General features: G+C 50.9%; 7 protein-coding genes across 7 annotated transcripts; 4 read left to right on the top strand and 3 right to left on the bottom strand.

The window, feature by feature from the left end:
- Positions 1-577: 577 nt before the first annotated feature.
- On the bottom strand, positions 578-4,120 carry Aspvir_007729 (ATP-dependent RNA helicase MTR4; the record flags this gene model as incomplete). The annotated part of the gene is made up of 6 exons (XM_043270907.1): positions 578-758; positions 828-1,393; positions 1,457-2,052; positions 2,109-3,170; positions 3,220-3,310; positions 3,368-4,120. 6 exons carry the CDS (start codon positions 4,118-4,120, stop codon positions 578-580), a joined length of 3,249 nt encoding a protein of 1,082 aa, XP_043126842.1.
- A 408-nt stretch (positions 4,121-4,528) lies between these two features.
- Positions 4,529-4,856, top strand: Aspvir_007730 (cytochrome c oxidase VIIc family protein; the record flags this gene model as incomplete). The annotated part of the gene is made up of 3 exons (XM_043270908.1): positions 4,529-4,676; positions 4,740-4,772; positions 4,831-4,856. 3 exons carry the CDS (start codon positions 4,529-4,531, stop codon positions 4,854-4,856), a joined length of 207 nt encoding a protein of 68 aa, XP_043126843.1.
- Positions 4,857-5,327: 471 nt separating this feature from the next.
- On the top strand, positions 5,328-9,743 carry Aspvir_007731 (Elongator subunit IKI3; the record flags this gene model as incomplete). The annotated part of the gene is made up of 9 exons (XM_043270909.1): positions 5,328-6,465; positions 6,519-6,611; positions 6,664-7,223; positions 7,277-7,430; positions 7,488-7,830; positions 7,884-8,140; positions 8,192-8,325; positions 8,375-8,654; positions 8,725-9,743. 9 exons carry the CDS (start codon positions 5,328-5,330, stop codon positions 9,741-9,743), a joined length of 3,978 nt encoding a protein of 1,325 aa, XP_043126844.1.
- Positions 9,744-10,103: 360 nt separating this feature from the next.
- mvd1 (diphosphomevalonate decarboxylase MVD1) lies at positions 10,104-11,388 on the bottom strand (the record flags this gene model as incomplete). Its single annotated transcript, XM_043270910.1, has 2 exons — positions 10,104-11,247; positions 11,318-11,388. The coding sequence occupies 2 exons, from the start codon at positions 11,386-11,388 to the stop codon at positions 10,104-10,106; spliced, it is 1,215 nt and encodes a 404-aa protein (XP_043126845.1).
- Positions 11,389-11,711: 323 nt separating this feature from the next.
- On the top strand, positions 11,712-12,575 carry Aspvir_007733 (cytochrome c1 heme lyase CYT2; the record flags this gene model as incomplete). Its single annotated transcript, XM_043270911.1, has 1 exon — positions 11,712-12,575. One exon carries the CDS (start codon positions 11,712-11,714, stop codon positions 12,573-12,575), a length of 864 nt encoding a protein of 287 aa, XP_043126846.1.
- A 380-nt stretch (positions 12,576-12,955) lies between these two features.
- On the bottom strand, positions 12,956-13,835 carry Aspvir_007734 (SNAP receptor PEP12; the record flags this gene model as incomplete). The annotated part of the gene is made up of 2 exons (XM_043270912.1): positions 12,956-13,474; positions 13,539-13,835. The coding sequence occupies 2 exons, from the start codon at positions 13,833-13,835 to the stop codon at positions 12,956-12,958; spliced, it is 816 nt and encodes a 271-aa protein (XP_043126847.1).
- Positions 13,836-14,290: 455 nt separating this feature from the next.
- On the top strand, positions 14,291-16,396 carry Aspvir_007735 (nucleoporin NDC1; the record flags this gene model as incomplete). The annotated part of the gene is made up of 3 exons (XM_043270913.1): positions 14,291-14,423; positions 14,516-14,783; positions 14,839-16,396. The coding sequence occupies 3 exons, from the start codon at positions 14,291-14,293 to the stop codon at positions 16,394-16,396; spliced, it is 1,959 nt and encodes a 652-aa protein (XP_043126848.1).
- Positions 16,397-17,059: the final 663 nt, after the last annotated feature.

The raw sequence follows: 17,059 nt of genomic DNA on the forward strand, positions 1-17,059 counted from the left end.
ACAGTTGATGGCAAAGAAGTACCGATATCTCCCTATGGCAGAGGGAAACGAGGATTTCGAGCACAGGAAAGCAGGAGGGCGGGAAGGAGGGGTATATCAAGGGGAAGACAAGATTCCAAACAAAAGAAGAAGATGGAGAATTAGAGAAAAGAAAGAGAGCGAGAGAGAGAGAGAGGATGTAAGGACGGGTGAGGTGAGGTGAGTGGTGGGGAAGGGCGAAAGAAAGAAAAGCGGTGGACTTGCACTTTGCAGGCGGTTGCGGGAGGCAACGCAGGCCGACTGCGCAGGTTTTGGTCCATGACACCATCCATGATCATTGCAAGTGAAATTTCAGGGGACGAGGTTTAATTTCTACAATTATATGTGATCGATAAAAGCTCGAGAACAAGTTTTTAAAATCATAGAAACGTATGTCGTCCATTCGAGTAGACAGGAACCAAACAATGAAATCCTTTTTTCCATTTCCGACGCCAGGGAAATGCGAGACCTTCAAAAACAATTGTGACCATAGACACATACATGCTCCCTACCAACGTAGGTCATAGGAGGTATAAAAAGAAAAGAAAGAAAATGATATTTACAGGTACAGGGACTGCGCGGCCACAATGTCCCTGCGCACTTTAGTCAGAGCTTCCTCGAATTTGCTCTCGAGTTCCTCGTTACCCATAACCTTGGAGGCTTGCGCCATCTGACGGAGACACTCCTCCAATCGACGGAAGACCCGAATCAAGGATCCTTCATAAACATCAGTCATTCCACTAATGAGACAGGCGAGTTAGTTTTCGAAGTAGACTTTGACTCAGAGTGCCGACAGATGGACAACTTACCAAATATCAGCAAAGGATTTGCCGTTCGCCCATTCGTAGACGACCTCCATAAGCTCCCAGTGGAAACTGTTTACATATTCCTCCTCGTTGACAGCCAGCTTGGATTCTTGAGAGACCTTGGCAACTATCCGGGCCTGCGCTTGGATTTCCTTTAGGGGCTTCGCCAGCTCGTCCCGCGTCAGAGCAGGAGTCTCCTTGGACTTCTCTTCAAAAACGAATACACTCAATACAGCAGCGATCTGATCCGGGGAAAGTTTGTTGAAGAAACCATTGAAAAGAAGCTCGCTGAGCATGAGTTCGTCTCCTGTGCTGATCTCGCAGGCGACTCGTGCCTTCAACTGCACGACTTCGGCCTCGTTGATGAAACCGAACCGACGAAGTACACGCTTACGGCACTTGAGCTCATCAAGCTGCATGATGGACATGGCCTCGGAAATCTTCTTCTTCGTCTCCTTAATCTTTGTTCCCAACTCCACCTTCTCGGAATATTGCTCGTAAAGTTCTGGTAGCCGGGGTGAGTTGTGCAGCGGGTTGGAAAGCAAACGAGACTCGAGAACTTCCACTTTCTGTGATGATAGTCAGCAATGCACACAATGCAAAGTAAATGCAGAAGAAGATATATGTCTTACCCTGAGTAGTTTCTTGAAACTTTCGTCCTTGATATTCATATCCTCAATCGGATCAAGTGTAGCAATGCCATCAGGGAAGCGCTTATGGATCTCAGCAAGAGATTTCTTGACTCCATTTTTGGCTTCTTTTGGATTCAGGTCCTTGGGAAGCTTCATGCGTACATGGGAGATGGCGCGGATGCATTCGGTAAGGACCGGAACGACCTCCATCCGAGAGTTGTCCCCTTCTTTCACTGGTCTGACTCCAGACGGCAACTCCTCAAATGTCTTTGTGGCCACAGACGGCCCTTCGGCAATATTGAGCAAAACATCAACGACATATCTCTTGTCACGAGGAATCTCCTCCGTTGAATTCTTTGGTGGCTTCCGTTGTTTGTAATTGACAACCACGCCCCATCCGAAGTCTTTGTCTTTGTGCTTGATGTGCACTAAACGACCCGGAGACATAAAGGCCAAAGAATAATCTGGGTGGCTGATGACTGCTTGTATGTCATCTGCAAACTTGTCGAGCTGCGTCCTTAATTCATAGTATTCGCGAATGGTGCCTTCGTCAGAAATGGTCATGTTGGCCCTCTTCTCTTCAAATTCCTGGAGTTCTGCAACAGGGTCAGCACAAATATTCTCCTTCTAGTTATCGAGTGATTAAGCGTACGTTTCTCGAGCTCGGCAACACCGGCCGTGTTTTGGAACTGGTAGAAGCATCTCTCGAGCATGAACTCGGGCGAGATGCCTTCCACACGCATCAGGTTCAGTATCATATTGTATCCCAGATGGAAAGCCGAGTTGAGCCTATCCTGCTCTCCGCGCACAATCTCCTTCGCCACCGCAGGATCCATCTCTTCACCAATCATCATGATCACGATACCGCGGTCATCAAGACCTCTTCGACCAGCTCGGCCAGACATCTGGACAAATTCGGACGGCGTTACCCAGCGCTGGCTAAAACCGTCAAATTTCCGGACGCTCGTGAAGACCACAGTCTTTGCAGGCATGTTCAGACCGATTGAGAACGTTTCCGTCGCGAACAGCACCTTGATAAGTCCTTCTTGGAAGAGAATCTCGATGGTTTCTTTGAGAATAGGAAGCAACCCAGAATGATGGACACCGATACCTCTCCGAAGCAGAGGTAGAATGTTTTGAATTTGAGGCAGGTTCCTGTCTTCTTCGGAAAGCATCTCGATAGCGCTGTTGAAAACCTTGGATACCATCTCCTTCTCCGAATCGTCATTGAAAGCCAAGGTGCTCATCTTGAGAGCGCAGGACTCGCATTCACGTTTGCTGAAACTGAAGACAATGACGGGGTTGAGGTTCTTCAGCATGATCATTTTCACAATCTTGTAAATGTCGCTCGGGCCTTCAGTTCCGCCCTTATTCAACTTCTTGTCTTTACCCTTTCCCTTCCTCTTGGCCATAGCATCAGACGGGTCATCTCCCTTCTTGTCTGCGATGCTGCTCATTGCCTTTTGAAAGTTCTCTTCCCGGAACGCTCCCTTTTCGTCGACGACGAGGAAGATTCCCTCGCCACCGGCGGGGAAGAAGTAGTGTTGTAGAGGCGTAGGTCTGAAATCAGTATATACGACGTGACAGGGCTGGTTGTGCATCTTGACGATCCATTCGGCGAACTGCATAGCATTGGGAATTGTCGCCGACAGGAATACATATCTGACCTTATCCGGTAACAAGATGATGGTCTCTTCCCAAACCACTCCTCGAACTGCCATAGCTGTCAGTAGCTTCTAAAGGTCAGACTCCCGATGACTTACTGGCATCACGCATGTAATGGATCTCGTCAAAAACGACCCATGCAACTTCGCGCATAATTTCCGAGCCGCGATACAACATGGACCGAAGAATCTAGGCGCGCGCGTCAGCAAACACCCAGGTTGCGCTTGAAGTGTCAAGGAGGCCTACCTCTGTTGTCATGACCAGACAGGTCGCTGTGGGATTGATAGTAACATCACCGGTCATTAAACCAACATCACCAAATTCTGCCGCAAACTCTCGGTATTTCTGGTTACTTAAAGCCTTGATAGGACTTGTGTAGATGACTCTTTGGTTGTTCTTCAAACTTTGCGCGATGGCGTACTCCGCAACTACCGTCTTACCGGCACTGGTATGAGCCGAGACCAGAACACTTTCTTCTCTCTGAATGGATGCAACGGCTACTTGCTGGAACGGATCAAGCGTGAATGGCCACACCCTCGCAGGGTTCTCAGGCGGTTTGTGTTGCGAGATTGGTACGTATGGATAGTTGGGCGGAATGGCGACTTGATGCCGAACCTGGTGCGACAACTTGACGGAAGTTGTTTCCTTTGCGGCTTGTAAACCTGCAGATGCTGCAACCTCGCGCTCCTGCGCCGTCTCGAATTCGTCTGCTAGTATAGGCTGCGGTTCCTTCTCAAGTCGCGGACGTTTCGCATCGGGTTGTTGCTCGTTGTTTTCGGTCGCAGGCGCTTCAGCCTGTTCTCCATCCCCGACTTCTCCAGCAGGTGCATCGGGAATCTCGATATCCTCCTTGCTCTCTGTCGCTGCGCCATTTTCCTTCACATCGCCATTTACCTGACGCTTCTTGCTCTTGTCTTTCTTGGGTCGCTTGGGCGCGCCATCGGTGACCTTCGCTGCCGCTTGTGGTTGGTCTTCAAAAACATCGAAGAGTTCATCCATGATCGAGACAAACTCCAGAATCAGCCGCAGATGGCAGAGACTAAGGCCAGGTTGAGCCGAGACGTCTGTTGTTCTCTGCGATTGACCGAGAAATTTCAATGTTCCTTCTGAGGAAGGCGGCGTGTGATTGGGCAGAAACAGTTTTTTGAGGAAAACTGCTCTCACCGCCGGTAAAACCTGCTACTTCGGTGCAATAAATCACGTGATTCTGTTCCGCGGAGCAGCCGAAGGTGTATCGTTCCACTCCTTCTCTTCCCTTCCGGATGGTCGATTATCGGGTTACTTCGACGGTATCGTGTCTCCTGCTTCCCTCAAGGTGCGTAATTGTTACTTTTTGACTGCCTCTACTTTCAATTGGCTCTGACTGGTGTGTTCAAGATGAACGCCGCTTCTGCTCTCCGCGCCAGAATGGCCACTTCCTTCGTCGCCCGTCGTGGCTTTTCCACCACCCGGGCCCAGCTCGGCAGTCCGTACCACTACTCTGAGGGCCCTCGCTCCAACATTCCCTTCAACCCTCTGACCAAGTACTTCTTCTGGAGATACTGGGCTTTCATGAGTTCGTACCTCCGATTGAATGTCCGCGATGCAGCCAATGTATCATGCTGACTTGTGAATGTAGTCACCGGGTTCGGTGCTCCCTTCGCCATTGCTGGTACGTTCTCAGCGGTCGAACGCAGGATCGTATGTATTCTAACAGTGCTCCTATACAGTTTGGCAAACCTATAAGACCCGTTAAGAAGCTCGGTTACGCTGAAACTTCTCACGCCTCGGCATCCTTGTGCATTGGGAAATGACGGTAAATGTATCCTATACTTGAAGCATTCGGTCTTATGTACAAAGTTCAGAATTCAGAGGATTTCGACGAAGCAGTTCTTTGCAGCCTATTTTATCTATTGATTTTCGTTCCTCGTAGTTGTTGGTTGTAGTGGATTGTGGTAGATGGGTTGATGCCCGTTAGAATATGAATGAAGTCATTGGCCGAGCGCTCACTTTTGTCCGTCCGAAAATTAAAAATCTTTGGCCGGCACAGCTATGTTTGCAGTCCGCAGACAACACGATTAATTGTACAGGAAAAGCACTAATCCTTTTCCGAGTATTCCAAAAAGGCCTTTTCATGAAGTCGATTACTTGATTACTCTAAATCAACTATTTACTTGTGCAAGCCTCGGTGATATATGGCGGGGTAAAATCTTCAATATCTTGAAAGATGCGCAACTTGAAAAACGTGCGCCTCGCCGAGGTGCATCTTCAGAATGAGCTTCCTCTCACGGCTACCGCGTGGGATACAGCTTCGGACGCTGTAGTTTGTACCTTTGGACCTACAGAGGCGAACCCCATCATTGAGCTTCGGAGGAAACACCAAGACAGCTACTTTACGAACCCTGTAGGCGCAGAAGTATTTGAATGCATCGCATCCTGGGATGCTCCTTGCCCGCTACCTGATTTGCGCTGTGATCGGGTTCTCTCGCTACATTACTTCGCGGACAATCTCACCGCGTGCTTGGTCTTGGAGGGAGGCGATATCGTCATCGTTCGTGAGGATCCCCTTCCGGGCGAAGATAAGATCGAGATCGTGGGTTCAGTCGATGTTGGAATTGCAGCAGCCGCTTGGTCTCCGGATGAGGAGCTACTGGCTCTCACAACTAGAGCCAATACCTTTCTCTATATGACTAGAGAGTTTGAGAATGTTGCTGAAATCACCTTCACCCCCGAAGATCTTAAGGCATCTCAGCATGTCTCCGTGGGCTGGGGCAAGCGAGAGACACAATTTCAAGGAAAGAGAGCCAAAGCCCTCAGGGACCCCACGATACCTGAAAAGGTAGGCGAGGGCCGATTGAGCAGCAACGATGACGGCAGAACTACTATCAGCTGGCGCGGTGACGGCGCCTACGTGGCTGTGAACAGTATCGAAGCGGGTGTTCGTCGCGTGATTAGAGTCTATTCCAGAGAAGGCACTTTGGACAGCGTGAGCGAGCCAGTCGACGGTCTAGAAGGTGCCCTTAGCTGGCGGCCCTACGGCAATCTGATAGCGGGAATTCAGAGGCTTGAAGACAAGGTCGATGTGGTGTTTTTCGAGAGAAACGGCTTGCGCCATGGAGAGTTCTCACTTCGCCTCACCGAGGAAGAAAGAGTATCCTGGGCCTCGGATATTCATCTCAGTTGGAATGTCGATTCGACAGTCCTTGCTGTCTTGTTCCGAGATCGCATACAGTTCTGGACCATGGGTAACTACCACTACTATCTCAAGCAAGAGGTTCCTGTGCTGGTCAAGCCGGATTATCCTCATCCTTTTGTCTTCAAATGGCATCAAGAGAAGGCTCTACGCTCTGTTGCTTGTGGCTCAGGTACTTGGCACTCCGATGACTGTTCCATATACGTGCTGATGATCGTCTCTTAGCGTCTATTCTGGACCTGGACTATGTCTTCGACGTTTCCCATGGTTCGACCGTCTCACCTCATGACGTCGGTGCTGTTGCTGTGATCGATGGAAGTATGTTTGTATCCGCATCTGATCAGAAGAGCTTTATGCTAATTGGCAGAAGAAATCCTGAAGTTGACGCCCCTAAGGCTATCGGGAGTTCCTCCACCAATGGCTCACAACGACGTGCCAGTGGACTCAAACGTAGTCGATGTCGCATTCAGCAAGTCTGGCACTCGGATAGCGGTCCTCATGAGAGATTGCTTCTCTATCTACATGTGGTCACTGGAGACTCGTCCTGTTCCTTCTCCAATACTCGAGTCTAGCCATACCTTGCCGGACACGGTTGACAATCGGCCACGACAGATCGCTTTTTTGAACGAGAATGAAGTCTACATTCTCAGGAACAGTGGACCGAACAGTGTTTGTATTCAAAGAACAACGCTCGAGACTCGATCGACGACCACCGTCTATCAAACAACAGACTCGGAGCAGATTCTCACAATTTTTCCAACCCTTGGACATGAAGTTTTGTGGTTTTCGCATGTCCGTCAACCTGGACGTCCAATCGCATACTCTGTCCTAAAGGCCTTCTCCGAAGAAAACGTCGAAGTGAAGTCCTGGGATCAGAGCCCTGCTGTCGACACTCACTGGGCTCGGGCTGTCCACTTGTCAGATGATGAGGTATTAGATCTCTTTGCCTACAATTGACTGAAGTCTGGCTGACAGCTTAAAAGCGCATTTTAATTTCATTATCGAGGACCGGGGCCCTTTATGCAAATAATCAACTGCTTGCAAAAAATTGCACGTCCTTTCTCGTGACCCAAGCACACGTCTTGTTTACTACTTCCCAGCATCTTCTCAAGTTTGTTCACTTGACAAAAGCAGAAGGTTTGTTGAATATTGCGATCTGGTCACCACTTTCTAATGGCTGATTTTGACTTGCAGGGATGGAAGTTCCTGCCGACACCCCCGAGACAGACGAACGATGCCGAAGTATCGAACGTGGAAGCAAACTGGTATCCGTCATGCCCTCTAAATTTGCCGTCACCCTACAGGCACCCAGGGGCAACATAGAGACAATCTACCCTCGAGCTCTGGTCTTGGCCGGCATCAGAAACTACATCGACAGAAAGGACTACCGCTCCGCGTTTCTTTCCTGTCGCAGCCAGATGGTAGACATGAACATACTTCATGATTACGCACCTGAACAGTTCCTGGAAAACGTTGCATTATTCGTGGATCAAGTGAAGAGGGTTGATTTCATCGATGAATTCCTATCCCGGTTGAGGTGAGTGGACGGCCTGACATTTCCTCTCGAGAGCCTTGCTGACCTGCCCTCAGTGAGGACGACGTCTCGCAAACCTTGTACAAGGACACTTTGAAGACACCCAAGGAAGTTCAAACCACGGTTCAGCCGGAAGGTACGGCCTCTTTCAAGCCGGCAACTAAGACCAGCAAGGTGAACCGGATCTGCGATGCGTTTTTGGCCACCCTTGAGAAACGCTTAGACACCAACTTGCATAACCTGGTCACTGCACATGTTTGCAAATCGCCACCGGATCTCGAAGCTGGACTTCAGCTTGTCGCTCGCCTGAGAGGTTTGATTACAGTCACGAGTACTCCTTTGGCAGTTGCTGACCGCTCTACAGAACAAAGCGCGGAGCAAGCAGAGGACGCAATTGAGCATATGTGTTTCCTCACAGATGCTCACCGTCTATACGACCATGCATTGGGTCTCTACGACCTCGAGCTCACCTTGTTGGTTGCTCAACAGGCTCAAAGGGTAAGATTGGTGCCGTCTGGCTGGCGATCGAGTCTCTAATCTCGTGCAGGACCCTCGAGAGTACCTCCCATTCCTGCGGAAACTTCAGCAGCTTCCCAACGATCGACGCCGTTTCGAAATAGACAACTATCTTGGCCGCTGGGCCAAGGCTCTGAAGCATCTCCATACTCTCAGTGCCTATGACGAGATGCGCGCTTATGTCATAAAGCATGAGCTGTACAAAGAAGCGATTGACTTGTTCAAATATCAGCCAGAGCAGCTGCGTGATATAACACATATCTATGCTGACTTCCTGCATGACCACTCCAAATACAAAGAAGCAGGAATCGGTACGTCTCTCCATTCTTAGATAATCTCTCCAAGCCGCCCGCGAACACACTGATGCTGACTTCTTTCTAGCTTACGAGTCTCTTTCGCTCTACGAAGATGCATACAAGTGCTATCACCTGGCGCACCTCTGGCGCGAGTCTCTATACTGTGCCCTAATGGTTCCTCTATCGGACGCCGACCTCACCGCACACGCACTTGCTCTATCGACTACATTGACAGAAGAAAGCCGCGACTACGTCTCTGCAGCTCAAATCCACGCAGAGCACCTGCACGACATACCGGTAGCCGCCCGTCTGCTCTGCCGCGGCTCTCGCTTCGCGGATGCAACGCGTATCCTCGCGCTCCACGGCAAAAAAGATCTTATCCCGGAGATTGTGGACACAGGTCTCGCAGATGCCATGGGAACCACGACGGACCTCCTCGCCGACTTCAGGTCACAGTTGAATGCCCAGGTTCCACGTATCCGAGAACTACGTGAACGGCGTGCAGCCGATCCCCTAGCCTATTTCGGTGGTGATCCAACCACCGGTGACCTAGGAGTTGATATTCCAGATAACGTCTCTCTGGCTCCCACGGACGCCTCCACACTGGCTGGTCGCACCATGTTCACGAGGTACACAGGCAAAACGACATCCTCACGACATACGTCCAAGACCCGGCGGCGTGAGGAGCGAAAGCGGGCGCGTGGTAAGAAGGGCACGGTCTACGAAGAGGAGTACCTGGTCAACAGTGTGCGTCGACTCATTGAACGGGTCAACTCGACTGTTCCGGAGGTGGAAACGCTTGTTGACGCACTCCTGCGGCGGGGGATGCGCGAGCGCGCCGTTGCTATTGAAAAAGCTATGCAGGAAGTGCTAAAGATGTGCGCTGAAAGTAAAGAGGAAGTGTTCGGCGCCCCGGAACAAGACGAGAGTGAGAATGCCGAAGAGGGCCTCGACGGGGAAAACGTCGACGGTGCCGAAGAACTTAGACCTCGTGGGGGACAGCGCGTGTTCGCTGAGAGTGTCACATCCGTGCTCGGCACCGGTAAACCAGGGCGGGAAGTCTCAGCGGTCAAGGAAATGAAGAAATCTGCCCTGCTGAACTAGTCTCTTGACATGAATGAGTTTTGAGCATGTTTGTTGGGCCACTATCTGCTGAGGTAAATACTGGATAGATAAAAAGGAGATATAAACCCGAAATCCAACAGCGTCTACCACGTGCTAATGGACGTTGCACCGTGCAATGCTGTAAAAACATGATATGCTGTTGTAGCTTAATATTTTGACGCGCATGATTGGAACTGTTGTTGCGCCAGTCTTTGCATTAAACAAATCTGGATTAAAACTATAATGGACGATTTAGAAGTAAAGAAAATGATCACAGCCGGGTATCTTCTCGTACCAAGCACCATGTTTCAGGGCACTTGTACATAGCTGATTAAGATGTTTTGCAGTGCTCATAGCATTTCAAGAAGAGAGGATATCACCTGTTGCGCTCACAAGGTGATCCTCCACACTGATAGGACCCTCCCCGACACCAGTCAAAATGACGCGGCTGATGCCGTTCTTCAGAACTTCCACAGCTCTAGAGTCAACCTTCTCCAGTGACACGCCTGAAGCAGTGACGTTCTTCAAGATATCGTAGAATGGGCCGTCGAACCCTTCAGTGTTGGGGCCCAAAATAGCCTTGACGGTTCCTGCGACCAGCTCCGAGTCTTTCTCAAGGTAGTAGATAACAGCATTCGGGCCAGCGTCGAATGTGTAAGCACACACAGTCCGGCCAACGGCACGGTTGATGTCGTGGATGAGTCTCACGGCAGCTCTGGAGACGTCGTTCATGTAGAAGATTGGAGGCCAGGAGTCGAGGCAAGTTGCGTGGAAGCTGTTAGAGTCATGCATAGTGATTTCGGCAAAGGCAGGAAAGTCCTTGTTCTGGATTGCCGTCTCAATGGCGGTCATCCGCTCAGGGACAACGGATGCGGCCCGGGTAGCAAAGAGACTCGAGGTAGCAACAGTAGTCTGCATACCCTCTGTACTGGGGACGTCCTTCTTCTCGGCACTGACAACCAGGATGATTGCACGCATCTCAGGCCAGTGAGATGCAGGAGCAACTTCCTCAGCCAGACTGTCACTACCATCTTCCCGCTCGCCAGCACGCCAGGCAACATAACCGCCCATCAGAGACCGACAAGCAGAGCCGGAGCCCTGGCGGGCAATACGGCTGAGCTCTAAGGGAGATTGTGGAAGCTGATAGAGATCCGCTATGGCACGGACAAGTGCTGCGAAACCAGCGGCCGAGCTCGCAAGACCAGCAGCGGTGGGGAAGTTGTTCTCGGAAACAATCCGCAATGGGAGAGTAGACAGTTTAGGCAATGAGGGGTCGGCATTTTCGAGAGCCTGACGGAGGGAACGCAGATTGGAGAGACATGCGAGTGTGCGTCTGGAGGACTGAATATCCTGGGGCTTGCCGTTCAAGATGAGCTCGTCTGCGGCGGGGTAGATAGCTGAACAGGAGGCGGTAGTGAGGGTTCGGAGGGAGCGCTGAGAAAGAGTAACAGAGAGGGAAGAATTGGTTGGCAGATTCAGAGACGCATCTCTTTTACCCCAATACCTAGAGTACCCCTGTTAGGAGGAAACGAGAATCACCACAGGACGGATTAGGGGGGCGATCGCCAACTCACTTAATAACAGCAATATTGACCGGGGCGGTAGTGGTAGCCCGATAAACCGTACGATCAGAAGTAGCCGCCATCTTGTTCGAATGCAAGGGAGTAGCGTTTCTGTCGAAAGGAGGGGGGAAAAGTGGTATACTATAAACTCAATGGCTGATGAGGGGCTGTGGATTATTTGACCATCTCGGGCGTTACCCTTTCGGGCAATCAGCGCATTCTACAGTACGAAGTAGTGCGGTGGGTGTCTCTAAAAGGTCGGCGGTGAAAGGCGGTCAAGCATCCGAAATCCTTCTCCGCCTTCCGAATCTCTTGACTAATCCAGCAATTTTTATGGGTGCTTTCAGTGAGATAAGACCTTGAGATCGTACGTCTTGTCTTGGATTGGTTGTCCGCAATTGACAAAATGGGCGCCGGTGCAAGTACGCCATCTGTCCCCCCTGCAGACTCAGCTCCCGCTGCAACTTGTCCTGTCGATCACAAGACCCGTGAGATATGGTTGCAGCAGCACAAGGCTTCGGGCGGAGCTTCCCATCCTCTGCCTGGAGAAGAAGAGAAAGCGAAGACAAAGCTTCAGCGGCCTTTGTCCACAGATCGTGAAGTGAGCAGCATACCACGAGCTTTCGATGCCTCATCGCGAGCATCCTCCTCCGAAGCTCCCGCGGCATGTCCGTCGCCGTATGCCGCATCACACGGCACACCATCGAATGCGGAGGCCGAGACGGGTCATGACCAGAGTACAGGCAATTGGATCTATCCATCTGAGCGACAATTCTTCGAGGCTCTAGTACGGAAAGGAAACACACCTGCCGCCACAAGCTCGGCGTCCGAACTGGCGACAACAGTAGCATCGATTATCCCCATCCATAACGCCGTCAATGAGCGTGCCTGGAGGCAGATCCTCGAATGGGAAAGTCAGGCGCCGTCGTCGGATCCTGGTAGCAAAAAATGCGGTGGACCAAAGCTGTATTCATTCCGCGGGCTGGGCGTCGATCCCCAGTTTCTCAGTCCCCGCGCCAGGTTCAATAGCTTGCTAGGATACCAAAAGCCCTTCGACCGACATGACTGGGTGGTGGAAAGATGTGATGGCGAGCGTGTTGAGTACGTCATTGATTTCTACCAGGGGAAGTCATCAGGAACGGACGGCGGTCCAGCTGGATTGACGGCCAACGCGGGGCCGGGGAAGCTCAGTTTCTACCTCGATGTACGACCAAAGCTCAATACGTTCGAGGGCTGGAGGATGAGATTCAGACGCTTTACGGGGCTATAGAACACGCGTCTGTGTCGATCAGTTAACTCGTTTGTTTATTATTCCCCGCTTGCACATACAGAGGCGAAAAGGAGTTTGGGTGTATATTAGCAGCAATCATCTCGGTGTATGTTCTTGTATAACACAGCAGCTATATGTATGATAAGGAACAAGCACGCAAAGCAGGACCCCTAATGAAATATTCTTCACTCCAAATGCGCCTGTTGTTCATCAAAGGAAACGAGTCATGAGTGTGGTGAATCAGTACCAGCAATTCAAGGTAAAATCATACATGGAATCGTTCAGGTGAGGATATCGTCGTAAGAGGGAAGGCAAAAGGGTAGTCGGTTTGAGAAAGGCCAACCGAAGTAATCCGAGCTGTCCGATACAGCCATAGCAGACTATCCGAGAGTGACTGCTAGGACAATAATGACCAAAATCACGGCAAGGATAAGAAGGAGGCAGCAAGCCTTGTTCCGAGCGTTCTTTTGGTATCTGCTGGCGCTGCGGAGCTCGACGTTCGCGCCCCGAGTGTCCGTAGTGACTCTCTCTACGTTCTCGCTAATGATGTCCAGCTGGCCTCCTTGCTCGTGAACAATATGCGCGACGTCACGGAATAGTTCGTTCAGCTCGCCAACGCTTTGCTCAATGTTGCGAATCTCCGCTTCGCGCTCAATGATAAGAGCCTCCTGGAAGTCCACCTCTTCTTGGTTGGCGAGACGAGGCTGCTCCTCGAGCAATTGTTGTTGCTGATGGGAGGTACCATCTACTGGCGCATGTTCCCCCTCTTCCACTGCTGTGCGAGCGGCAACTGCAGACGCTCTTTGCTTCTCCAAAGCTCGACGCTGAACGGTCTGGAACTCCTCCAGTGTCGCCTTGAACTCTGACGACAGCTTCTGTTGAGTCCATTTTTGTGAAGGCTAACGAGTCATTTAGTATTAGTCGCAGCCAAGGGAAGCAACAATATATATTCCGGCAACATACATTAACATCCTCCCACATCTGGACTTTCTTGATCCCTTCGCCTACATGCTTGAACCCCGATCGAGTTTCTTCGAGGAGATTGTGAACTCGTTCCCGCACCCGCTCAGTGTCCCTTTTCGTTCCTAGAAGGGCGATCTGGTCCGACAGCCGTGTGATATTCGAGGTCAAAGTGAACAACTGGTTTGAGAGACTCTCTGTAAGACGGTCAAAGTCGGGGTCATCACGGTAGTGAGGATCCTCCGAACGGCGCATAGTAGTAGGCTGCGCCTCTAGGGAGTTCAAACGATCGAAGGACATGATGTGCGTCGTTATGGTGGAAGTAAGTGATAGAGTATGTTGCGGCAGGATGATACATCAACATGCGGAGGTTGCCTTGGAGCAGCACTGTTGATGCCCGGATCTGCAGGCTTCTATCACATGATGTATCTAGTGCGGCAGTGCCTTGGAAATCTGCAAGCGGAATAGCGTCATCTACCTCATCAGCTAGCTTCATCACCTGACCAACAAGGCTGTGGCTGGTGTGTTTTGATGCTTTTGCCCCAAAAGCTTCAATTATTATTTTATCATCGTATTCGGGCAGCTGTCACAACGCATCGTCCTCGTTCCTGCTGCTCCACAGAGGCGCCATTGTACCCTAGTCTTCCGTCCCTTGGTATAGGGCTCAAATCGCTCGGCGACTTTGATCATGCTTTAAATTTCTTACGTTTACTTCTCTACCTAGAGATCTCAGTGTCCCTCTTTCATTTTTCATCATGGCCGCCGCTACGCCTCGGCCATATAGGCGCATTCTGACATCTGCGCTGCATCGGAGATTTGTCCATGCATCTGCCCTAGCGCTCTCAGTCTGCTATTTTGTTGCATTCCTTCTCGGAGACAAATCATCCTGTAAGTGGCATGGTTTACGAGTGGTCCGAGTTCTGCATCGGGCTATTGTGTATAGCTGCAGTTGGTAGCTGACTCCGTTCCTTTCCTGCTAGTTTTATGGGCATGGTTCCCAATTGGAGCATGCGGTTTCCGCGCAGTTCTTCTCTTTCTCTCCAGTCTCGTCGTTTTCGTGTTGCGCGTCGGTCAGATGCATCTTGGGTCGAGAACAACTGCATCGCCGATCGGTACGTTTAAGTACCTTGTCCCACTCAACGTCATACAAACCTTCGGCTGGTACCTGTTCTCTGCTTGGTGGTTCAGTGAGATCTACAAGTGGTCGTGTCCTACAAGCGCGCAACTGGAATGGGTCAAACGGGGCAGGTATGTGTCCACGAAATGGATTCTGCAGGACTATTCTAACCTAGAGATGAATCAGGCTGCATGAGCGAGCAACACTAAACGAGAGGCCGATCTACCTTCATACCTACCATGTGCTGTTGGCAATTGCCCAGTCAATCGTCCATCTCTACTACGACTACGACCGCGTTCCTATCCCTGTGGTTAAGCCAGACTCTGGTGCTTCAGACCGAAGAACTCATCCGTTAGAACCAGTCTCCAAGCGCATCCAAAGCGCTTTGCCCGGAATGATCAGGGGTGGTCTCGCAAGGAGCGCACTTGTTGCAGCGATATGCCCGTTCGCCTACGTCCTACTCCTCAGGCGGCCAGCATGGAGCTTCACCTTGTATTTCGCCAAGCTGTTTTGGAATTTTCCTAGATCTGCAGCGGATCCTCCTGGTGTCATTCCTGACTTTGGGTTTGGCCTTATGATTCGGACTGCCATATCCGGAGGACTACTAACCCTTTGCTGGCAATCCGCGAACCTTTTCTTCTCGATGTTTATCAGCAAGGAACCCCTCAAGCTAGGTCAACCATTGACAGCGGAAGCAAAGGATCCTAACGGCAGCCTACTGACCGGCCTAAAGGCGAAGAAGGAGACAGTAAAGGCCTTTGCATTCTGGGAGCTCTGCCTCATCAGTCAACAATTTCCTGATCGGCGAAAGGCGATTTTCAACGACATCGACCGTGAAGGTGGCTCCACCTGGACTCAGATCCTGCAGTCTGCCACTGAGGTCATCGAGGGCGTCTCTAACAGGATCAATGAGAAGAAAACCCCGACGAGAAACGCGAAGCCTGAGGAGCAGACCGAAAAATCACAACCTGTTCTCCATGCTCTGCCGCGCTTAGCAGAGCCTCCCAAGGAAGACAACATTTTTGCGAGCTCGCCCAAGGCGGGATCGCGACATGAGAAAATCGGAGAGGCCTTCAGTTCAGCAGCCAAGAAGTATGGACAATCGCCCGACTGGACACCGACAGCTAGGGCTCGAGCTCGTGATGCCTTTGACCGCGCGTCCTCAGCTGTGCTGAGCCCTGAACGAAAGCAGAAGTTGCTCGCTTCTTCCCGGGAGCTCAAGATGCTCACCGGACCGACGAGCAAACCAGAGAATGTGCACCCTCTGCTCGCACAGGTGCTTCGCTCGCCAATAGGCCTCATCCTGCGACAGACTTACGCCCGCCGGTTATCCGGAATAGTCCTCGGCACACCGCATGCAAGTTTATCTTCCATCGTTGATGCTATTGAGTCGTTGACCCGCCTCCTCATCGCAAGTCTTGCAGAGGATCAATACGGCAAAGTACAAAGCGATGTTCCCGGCGTTGTGCGCCTCTTCACAGAGACCATCACGGTCCTTGAGCCATTCATCAACGGCGGGCTAGATGCTCACTGGACGGATGTGAACTTCCCACTCTCCAGCGACCCGGACGCCCAGGCCAAAGCGCGTCGTGTCCCAGAGGTGGACCTCGTGCTGCATACAGTTAGGAGTTGCCTCAAAGACCTCTTGTCAGCCTTCAATCTATACTTCAAGGACGTTGGACTGGTTGGGAAGGATCTCCGACTAGCAAAAGAAGCTGCCGGGTTGATTGAGGATAAATATTAACTCATCTCTGCCATGTTCCGCGCTCTCCGGCCCGTGGCTGATGAGAAGTACTCTCTCGTCGGGACTTTCTCTCCACTGACGTCTACTTCTCTTTCCCAAATTTGTGCCTTTTTCCGATTCCGTGGGCCGTTGGCTATGCATTTTTCAGGCGTTTGTTTCTGCCATTTTCAAGCAAGATGACAATTTACTTAGGACTGTACACTACACATATACTACAAATCCGAGTGACCTCATGGCGAAGAAATACCTCATCTGATACCTGTAACTGAACAAGTATCCTAGCTTTTGTGTATCCTTTTTACATGCACGCTTTCTTTTGGAGGTCTATATACAGCCACCCAGCACCAGCTGGGCCTTGCATGCAGCATATCTTGTCCTGAACTATGTAGTCCAGACATGGCTCGTTGAGCCGCAGACCGAGAGACCCAGGGGTCTAAAGTGAGTGAGAAAGAAGAGGGCGAGGCGAATGCGGAGATTGAGATGAGGAGAAGAAATGAGACGAGAAGATAAGAAGTGGGAAGAAGTGAAACCCATATCGACCTAAAAAACCAAACCGTGTATCGCGCACGGCCAAAACCAGACGAGCAGCCTCCCACAGAAATCCCCAGACTCCGAGATACCCTTGCCAAAGTCGCAATAGTAGATGATAAAATAAAGTAGATG

The sequence above is a fragment of the Aspergillus viridinutans genome (assembly GCF_018404265.1).
Source record: "Aspergillus viridinutans IFM 47045 DNA, scaffold_5, whole genome shotgun sequence".
Lineage (NCBI taxonomy): Eukaryota > Fungi > Ascomycota > Eurotiomycetes > Eurotiales > Aspergillaceae > Aspergillus > Aspergillus viridinutans.